Consider the following 9666-nt stretch of genomic DNA (forward strand, 5'->3'; position numbering starts at 1 on the left):
AATTTTTTCTACATACCCTTCCTGCCAGCACATTCATCTCTCTGCCTGCATGTTTGACGAGCTACAGTCAAGTACTCCAAACACAATCAAGCACAAACTTGCAGAGCACAGACAGAATTACACATGCCAATGTCTTTCCACGAGGAATTGAGCATACAGAGAAATAATCATAGAACAAGTGTGCACACACAAGTTATGGCACAAAAAAAGCCATTAGCAGATCTTGTCAGGGCTTTGCATACAAGCTTTCAGCTAGCGGCAGAGTATGCTGGGGAGGCCCTGACGAGGGGTTTCCCAGTTCAGACCTCAAGCACCAGGTGGCTCTCACGCCCCGCAGAACTCAGGAGCTTCTCGGTCAAGCAGCACCTTCTCTCGGGAACGTTTCCCAGTATCCCGGTCAGGCATCCATCCACACTCGGTGAGTCAGAGTCTAAGCAGATGAGTACCTGGCTGCCACCTAATCAACACCAGGATTCAGAGACAGGCAGAGTTCTTGGGACTGCCTGCAGACTACGCTGCAACTGGTTCAGTCTGTCTTCCCCAGCATGTGCAGCTAACAACAGAGGAAAAGCTTAGGGATGACAAGTACTGACAGTACTGAGAAGAGTTCAGGCACTGACATTTTGCTCTTTACTGGGAATTAATAAGAAAAGGAGTCCTTAGGGTAGGAGAAAATGAGATTTTGGCCTCAGGGACCAATTCCTCTGGTCTGTCCTAGAGGAGTGGGAGATAAGGTTAAAAAATCAGAAGCCGGAGAGAGCATTTATTTGAAAGATCGATTACTGCGCGAATGGTTCTCCACCCTGGGACTCAAGCAAGCTTGTGGATTGCTGAGCCTATGCTTATAAAACCTTAAGTATTACTCTGTGTACCTGCAATGCCCTAAGAAAAAAAACCGGTTCACTATCTCAGGAACCAACTAGTTCGTTTCTTCTACAATTGATACCAGTTCCTAGCACATCCAGTCTCTGTTGGAGCCTCTGGGGTCGGTGGGGATGCTGTGATGTCTGGACCTAGTTAACATGCCCAAAAAAGTCCAAGACCTACCAGTGGCTGAACTGGCTACCACAAGGACAGGCACCAAGAAGAGTTAGAAAACAGATGACCTTAAGAACCTTAGTACAAACAATCTGTCACAAGTGTCCAGAAGACACTAGGCTCCCAGAGGGGCCAAATCTGGTAAGCGTACTTAGACCACACCTAACTCATTGGGACAGCAAGTTTAGCACAAAGCTGATTGATACTTTCACTATCAAATGCTTAAGAAGGGAGCTGCAACCATTTTTTTGTGTAACAGTGTTTCTTAATGATCCTGTCTGAGCTATAAGAAAGATGAACCCTATATGCACCTCAGTCCTGATAGGCTTAAATACACCATCTCCATTTCCCAAGAGCGCGTCCCAATCACCAGGCAATACATCTTTCACCAACACACCTTACTGAGCTGGGGGACTGTGTCAAGTGCCACAAGGAAGAATAAACAAAAAGGAGCCTGATTTTACACTTATAAACAACCTTCTGGAAAGGGCTAGAGAGGGAACAGGGACCTTGGGAAAAAAAAAGTTCCCGAAGAGTTGTTGGATAAAATGAAGCAACAGTCTGGGCAGAGGGAGCAGAACACAGGGAATCAGCTTCTTCTCAGACACCACATCACCAGACTCAGAAACTAAGTCGCTTCCCGTTTATTCTAAACAATTAATAAAGAGTTTTTAAAGACAAGAATCAAATCTGAGGTCTTTCCCATGCAGATCATAAAGTATGCATTCTAAAGCTCCAGGGTTCTCTCAAGGTCAGCTCATCCCTTGTCCTATTTATTTATTTATTTAAGGAAAAAATTTACACTCATTTTACCTATACTGCTATTTTTCAGAATGGGAATCTCTCACCTTCGCAGTTTGAGCAGACTGGTAAAAAGAGAGCTGTTCCCAAAGCTGACATCATAAGATCTGAAAAAGCTTTGCTTTACAGATTTTTTGTTTCAGGTTAGATCTTATCACTAGTAATTTCTGTACTGAAAAATGTTCGTTCCAGAGGAAGGCACCAACCCTAAAGCTCACCACTGAGTACACAGGAAAGAGGGGGCTGCTGATGTCTAGTCATCACTACTGGCACAGAAACCATGAAGTCCAGTTTTCATCAGCTGGAATCATAGTTGTATCTGGGATGACACCTGTAACATATTCATGAGAAGGCAGAGACTGCAGTACTGTCAGGCTCAGCCAAGAGGCCACTAAAAAACCAAGCAAAAAACAGTTGGTACAGACTCTGACCTGCTGGAGAAAAGCTATCGAGGAGGACGAAGCAAGATGCAAAGCACTGACACTTCAGGCTGCAGCTGCCTCGGTTTCCATTAGACTCACAGACAGAACGGCATAGCAGTGTACAAAATCTGTTATCAAAGGCGATTAAATGTGTCTGCAACCCTGAACCCTTGATTTCACTGAAAGTCTGAAGAAGAAAGTTGTGGAGGCACAATAAACCAAGAAACTGAGCTGCTCTGAAGATGATTATTAAGAAATCCTGTTCCTCAGGAACTCCCAGGAACTCAGAAAGAATACAGACCCGACTGTATCCAAGGAATAGGAAAAGGCATAACAAGTTTTTATCATAACACTGATGCCACAAATGATACATCAAGCACTCGTTCTCCGGTGATCGGCACAGACTCAGAACATGCCAGCTGCAAATACAAAAAACTGCTTAACAAGTCCCTCCCATGACTGTTTAATTATATGGTTTGATTGCCACATGTTTTTATCCTCCTATTGTCACTTTTAAAAACTCAGTGTTGCAATATGAAGAGAATTGCTAATCCCATGCCTTTACCTTCAGAAATCCTTCAAAAGTCAGAGGGGGAAGGAATCCACAGGTGGTTTTGTCACTCGGCTCCCAACAGTACAGTGAGATGCAACTCCTAGTGATTTTTCTTGCTGTTTTGATCATCTTTGTGGCAATGGTATTCTATTATGAGGACTCCAAGGCAGACCTTCCTCTGGGATTTAGCCAGCGCCTAATGTTTCACGCTTTTCCTTACCTCGTGAACTTTGGTTTTGGTCTGGTAAGTCAAACTGATTAAAGCTGGAGTTATTTTTTTCATTTAATTTCTGATAGACGGGTAATAAATTAGTGAAGTTTTTTAGAATCAATGTTTAAATATATTGCAAATATGCAACTGGATTAATTTAGTGGTGAGCACCACTGCAGATACCTTCAGCTCAGCTGGGTAGAGTAGACTCTACTGTTTGCTTCTCGGCCCCAAAGGTTTGTGTAATTGTCAGGTTTTTTCTGATGGCCTGGGTTTCGGCTTTTTAATTCTGTTGCCTCAGTGCAGTGCTGGAAGGCTTAAGGAGCTTATGTGGAACTTCTGCTCTGTGTAACACAGCGTTTATTTAGACAATAAGCAAGTGAATGATGCCTGGGGTTTCAGTTCTCTTCTCTGAGCATCTGAAGCACGGCTGCCACGCTCATCAGCTTTTGCCTTTCAGTATGTCTAGATGACTTTCTTTTCTGAGATAGCAGACATAATATTAAAGCTGTCTTTCTGTGGTTTTGGCACATTTAGCACATTTTTGATGCTCCTTTGTTTTTCATCTTTGTTTCTTTTCAAAACTAAAATGTAACTTTCACTTCTCTTTCTGTTTCATCAATTATCCTTTCCTGAATTTATTGTTGCCTCCGTCATTGAAAACACACTTCTGTGATACTTAAATCAAGCTTCATTTCTTTTAATTGCTTAAATTGTAAAAAAAACTTTCAGTTTCTTTGGCTTGTGCATTCATTTCACTTTAATTCCATGTTCTATTCTAAGCTCCTACAAAAGTGACTCATGATGTCTCTTGAGAAATGTCCCACTCAGGCCTGAACACTGCTACGACAATAAAGCAATGCAATAAAATAGGATAGTAACAGAGGTGAAATTCAGTTTTCTTACATCTACTATACAATGTGTGGACTTTCACATTTTCAAAACACTGCATGAATCTCTGAGACAAAGTTTTATCTTTGTGTAATTCACAGGAAAAAAAGCTAAACTGCAGAATTTAGAAATTTCCTGGTGATTAATGTAGTTTTTCACTTCTGATCTTACAATTTTGTATCCTTTTTGCCGGCCAGTGAAGAGAAGCACTGTACCACATCACCTCAAAGGAGCAGAAAGATAAGAATATCAATGCATGGTTATACAGAAGTTTAAATGCAGGTGAAGTCCGAGTCATGCAGCAACTCTTGGTATTGCTGTTAGGCCAATTACTTATGGCAAAGGAGCCAAGTCCTTTCAAGGGATGACAATCCAAGATGTCCAAACTGCAGGGAAAATCAAAGTTTACTAGCATGACACATGCAGCATATACTATCATATACGCAATTCTTTCTTAAATACAAATGCATTAGCAACGGCAACAGAGCAAATCAAATACTCATTGGAGAGGTCTACTCCTGAAGAAGAAAAGTACAAAATTTAATCCGATATAGTGGAAATACAGTGATACTGCCTCATATTTTTCATCTCGAGCAGGAATAGACTAGAGCAGACTACAACTGAAACAGCTTAAAGCCTTCCAGATGCAGTGAAGTAAACTAGCTCAGAGTGAGTAAGAACCCTCAGCCGGAGTGCTTAGGAAAGAACCACTGAGCTGTGAGAAGATCAGGCTGAGGTTCAAAGCTAGACTTGTTCAGGAGGCAGCTGTGGTAGACGCTAAAGATTTTTTTTTCTGCAAGTTAAAAGGCAGCATGAGTTTGGGAAACCAAAATATTAGCCACATTTCTTCATCCAAAGACAGAGTTTAAAATGCTGTAACTCCCCTCTCCTTACTTTGCTCAGGCACATGGCTGACAAACTCCTGACAAACTGAATTATTCGACACCTCCTTTTATCTACTATTAACACTTGGATTTTTTTCCTACTGATAGAAACTAAGCCAGGATTTCACCACTGAAGAATGAAATAATTTGAAAACCACCATGCTCTCATCTAATGTTCCTAATACAATCTAGAAATTACCACCAAAGCTAACCCTGTGTTCTGCTGATGGCAGTGGTAAGATTTTTGCCAGGGATGTAAGGTGGCATTAACGAACCAAGTTAGTGTGTGTTTGTGAAAGCACCTCTCAGGCAGGCCCAACTTCCCACAGGCTCCACGGCCTGGCTTTTGGAGAAGCACGCACACAAGGGTGCTGCAGAAGGTAAGATCATCCATGCCTGTCAAATCTCCTGCTCCTTGAAATTCAAATTTTGATACGTATTACATTACAATGAAGATGTAGCCAAATCATCATCACTGTAACTGGTCATTACATTGTAAGAACCATAAGGAGAGAGTTTGAACTGACCATGGAATTTTAAACCTTTTGTGATCAGTCTGCAGGTAAGATGCAAATCTGCACTAATTTGTGGTTTCTTTCCCTTTATTAACAGACATTATTTTTGGAAAAAGTAGGTATCGTCTCACAGGTCTCTGTCATCAGGGCCTTAATGTATGGAATACCACCATTAAAAGATAAACAACTTTTTATCAAGGACTTGAGGTTTGAAAATGTTGAAGTAAGAATTTACCAGCCAAAAATACCAACCACTGGCCAAAGAAGAGGAATCCTTTATTGTCATGGAGGGATTGGGATGTTTGGAAGTATTCGTAAGTAATATAAACAACATGAGCTATAACTACAACTACTATGTAGTTCCTGATCTGTCATGGCATTTCTTAAATGGCAAGAAGAGTTAGTAGGTTAAGCATTGTAAACATCAAAATTAATTGGAGGACAGCAGAATAATTTTATTTACATGTAGTAGGTATCAAGTTAAACTGTCTTTATACAAGCATGTATCTAGAACTTCTATTCTCTGATCCTCTCATCAGAATTTTATTTCTTATTTTCAAGAACCCAATTTGTGTTCTCGTGTGTGCAAGCTTGTGTATATGTCTGTACACTGTGTGTCTTCATAGTGGCAAAATAAGAAAAAAATACTTCGGCATTTGAAATGGAAAAGCATAATAGTTTATATGGTGACTCATGCACAAGAACAATTCTTGTGCTAGATTTAGAAGAGGATTGCTTTTTTTTTTAATAATTTCTTATCTTCAATACCACTTTAGAAGTGGTAGTAGTGGTGCTTTCTATTAACTAACTTTTCAGAGGAGACTGAAACAATGTACTGGCGTAAAATACAGGTTTCTTACCGGCAAGAAGATTCCCACGGATGTAATGAAATTGTGAGCAATTTCCAGATAAGACCTTGCCACAACAAGAGAATTACAGTGTAGCATTAATCACAGAATAGCGATAAGAATATCAGAATATTTTCATTCATCTTATTTTTAAAGCAAGGTACAATTCCATTGAAGGATTTTGTTTTACAGAGGCCTATGAAAGAACATGCCGCTGTTTGGCTAAAAGAAGTGACTCGGTGGTTGTGTCTGTTGGGTAAGTGGAGTCAAGCCAGACACACAATATTAGAGCCTTTTCTGCCTCCTTCTAGGTTTGTAAGTCTTCAACACACAGTCACTGCAAGCCAAGTGCCTTGTACAGTGCACACAGTACTTACATTTAACGATCAGTCAACTCATCCCCTCTTGCCTCCTTCCAAATCAAATCCATTATAATAATTTTGTAATTTCTAGCCACCACTAAGAGGCAAGGATGCTTTCGGTCCTTAAAGCTGTATCCAAACCACCTTAAGCTGAAAACCAACACTGTGCTTGAAGTGTAACTGTTTCTGTTAAAGCACAGTTGCCTGGACTGCTGAGTACTCATTTTAGTAGCAGCTCTGAAAAACTGGGGGGCATAACCACATTTAACTGGCCATCAACGTGACATGAACATTCCAAATATTCTTCTGATGAGCTGTAATGCATTTTTAAAAAACAATTTCTAAAAGTTCAGGAAAAGAGTTGATGTCTTGGAAATTGATTACAATTGCACTCAGTACTATTTACATCCTAAAATACTTGAAGAACCATTAAGAATTCAGCTTAGAGAAAACCACTAAAAACCTTTCATGTTTTCACTGTCAATTTTCTATGCTCATATTCTCTAACAATTTGTTGGGAAATGTTCATTTCAATTTCTAACTAGAATTGCTGATAACTGATTCACACACACCTGCCTTGCCACCTAATTCTACAGTAACTCGGCATGTGCCATTAGTCACTTAAGAGATAGGTAAAGAAGTAATTCGCAAAGGTAGAATAGTGTACTGACTCTCCCAAACATTAACAATAGTAGCAAATTACATGTGATAGCAATAATTATAATAAATTCTGTTGCTGTAATTGCAATCTCAGAATATTTTCCTATGTTCAGAAAAAAAGAAAAGACATCAGGACCATTCACTATGGTAAAACACTTTCACTCCTATTTAGGTATCGCTTAGCTCCTGAGCATCCCTATCCAACCCAGTTTGAGGATTGTCTCACTGCCACCATACACTTCTTGAGGACTGCGCAAGATTACGGAGTAGACCCTTCTCGCATCATCATCTGTGGAGACAGTAGTGGGGGTACACTCGCTGCTGCTGTTGCCCAAGCACTGGTGAACAGAAGAGACCTTCCAAAGCCGAGAGCACAAATCCTAATCTATCCTTTTCTTCAGGGTTTGAACTTTAATTTGCCTTCTCATCAGCAGAATAACACATATCCTGTTTTGTTAAGGAAACTAACCATTGTTTTTGGTTTGAGGTATCTTAATATAAACCTGCCGGTCACGGAATCTCTAGCTAAATTGACTTATATTCCAGAAGATTTGCAACCGAAGTATCAGAAATGGGTGAGTCCTGACTGCATCCCCCATGAGTTTAAAAAAAGAGGCTACACACCAACTACAACTACAGTCTCAGAAGAACTGTACGCAATGCTCAAGCCTGTGTTTGACCCTGTTTTTTCACCACTGCTAGCTGAAGACAGTGTTATTGCTCAGCTTCCTGAGACTTTCATTTTGACCTGTGAATATGACATCCTTAGAGATGATGGACTGCTGTACAAGAAACGATTAGAGGATCATGGTATAAAAGTGACCTGGTGCCATCTGCAACAGGGATTCCATGGAGTAATATTTGCAGCTGCTTTGCTTGGGGTGGGACCATTCCGATCTGGAAATAAAGGCCTGGAAAATATAGCAGAATTTATAAGGTTGATGTAAAATTTCATTTCTTGCTTTCCTTTCCTGATTCCTATCTCTCATTACTTCCAAAGATTTTCCTTATCTTAAATAATCTTCTTAAATTTCTGCATTGCATCTGTCTTATTTTTCCCCAGTAAAATGATTTGGTGATGGCTTTTGCTTTGTTTTCTTCTATGATAGGTAAAACCAGGTGAACTTGCCTTTCTTTCCTCTACTACTGCCTCTTCAGAATCTTCTCCTGGACCCACAAAAGGTTTGGTCCCCATGCAAATGTTTAGCAATGCAGCTTGGCTCAGTAAATTTCTGGTAATATTAATAACAAACGGTGATTTGAGGACAACTTGTGGCAGGTAACAGGGCGTGAATCTCCAGGTTATCATCATCATGGCTTGGCTTCGCGGACGAAGATTTGGGAAGGGCTTTACCCACGCTTACTGCAAGCGCGCTGATGGCTGAAAAGGCCAATGCGGGATAGGCAAGACTGGTTGCAAAGAGCACAGCGGAAGGTCTCCTTGGGTGGTACAGTAGAGGCACGGTTCTTTCTGCGCTGTCTTTTCTCCTCGAGACTGAGCGTATAATGAACATGGTCAATGATTTATCAAAGCCTCTATCTGCTGAACTCGAGGCAAGATTAAAGAGAATTGATTATAGCAGGAAAAATGTCAGCATAGACATAAAAGAAAGAAGTGGAAGGAAAAGAGAGGAGGTCAGGAAGAAGGTTAGGCTGGAACAACGGCTGTTATAAAAAGTATTGGTTAAGGAATACAACATCTATTAAAAACTCATGCATATACGTTTTATACCTAAAGATACATGGGAATACACAGCAATATCAGTTACTTTACAAAGAGCTTGTATTAACTGCAGGCCTGCACTGGCTGAAGCACTTTATCTCACAGAGGAGCAGTGTGAGGTGGCAGTACACGGCAAAGAAAAGGATTCAGGAACAGAGCAGGACACTGTCAGAACCAGAAAACTAATGAAATGCTGGAAAGTTCAGTAAAGACAGGACGTCTTGACACGATTTGAACAGCTTTGTGTTACAGGAAGATGTTAAAAGAAATTAAGAAAGGGAAAGGAAATTATGCATCATTCCTGTCACCAGATGTAAGTATACAACTTATTTTTCAACATTAGCGAAATAACCCAGCAAACTTCTTTGTGCTCTGGGCACAGAATACGAGCACCTGAAAGACATTATAAAAGGCCAATCTGTGTTTTAGACGTAAGTACTTTTAATGACCTTTTTTGCCTTCATACACTAAACTTGCATGTTTAATAACAGAGCACATTTTAACTGTAACAACTTTGAAATTAGATGACCTGTTCTAAACCAATCAAGTTACAGTGGTTTATTCAGAACTCTACAACTTCAATTATCTTCTGCTTTGCTATCTTTGCATTGCCTCCTTGCACCACTCTATTTAAGTCTATACACAACAGCAGGTATTTTGAAAAATAAGCCACGCAATTAGAAAACATTCCAAATTTAGTAAGTCTGTTATTTATAAATAATACTGTTTCTTCAAAAGTATTTCACATTACTCTTTCC

At 40.1% G+C, this 9666-nt stretch overlaps 1 protein-coding gene across 1 annotated transcript; it reads left to right on the top strand.

The window, feature by feature from the left end:
- Window positions 1–2953: 2953 nt before the first annotated feature.
- Window positions 2954–8132, top strand: LOC104493197 (arylacetamide deacetylase-like 4). Its single transcript, XM_010135843.1, has 4 exons — window positions 2954–3058; window positions 5413–5629; window positions 6356–6419; window positions 7358–8132. Exons 1-4 carry the CDS (start codon window positions 2954–2956, stop codon window positions 8130–8132), a joined length of 1161 nt encoding a protein of 386 aa, XP_010134145.1.
- Window positions 8133–9666: the final 1534 nt, after the last annotated feature.

Source organism: Buceros rhinoceros, unplaced genomic scaffold (genome assembly GCF_000710305.1).
Source record: "Buceros rhinoceros silvestris isolate BGI_N320 unplaced genomic scaffold, ASM71030v1 scaffold5665, whole genome shotgun sequence".
Classification (NCBI taxonomy): domain Eukaryota; kingdom Metazoa; phylum Chordata; class Aves; order Bucerotiformes; family Bucerotidae; genus Buceros; species Buceros rhinoceros.

What these genes read in the sequence shown, in the direction of transcription:
- LOC104493197 (XM_010135843.1), top strand. Translation starts at nt 2,954, where the DNA reads ATGGTATTCTATTATGAGGACTCCAAGGCAGACCTTCCTCTGGGATTT. An exon ending in TGAACTTTGGTTTTGGTCTG is followed by an intron (nt 3,059 to 5,412) that starts GTAAGTCAAACT and finishes CTTTATTAACAG; the next exon opens with ACATTATTTTTGGAAAAAGT. An exon ending in TCGGTGGTTGTGTCTGTTGG is followed by an intron (nt 6,420 to 7,357) that starts GTAAGTGGAGTC and finishes ACTCCTATTTAG; the next exon opens with GTATCGCTTAGCTCCTGAGC.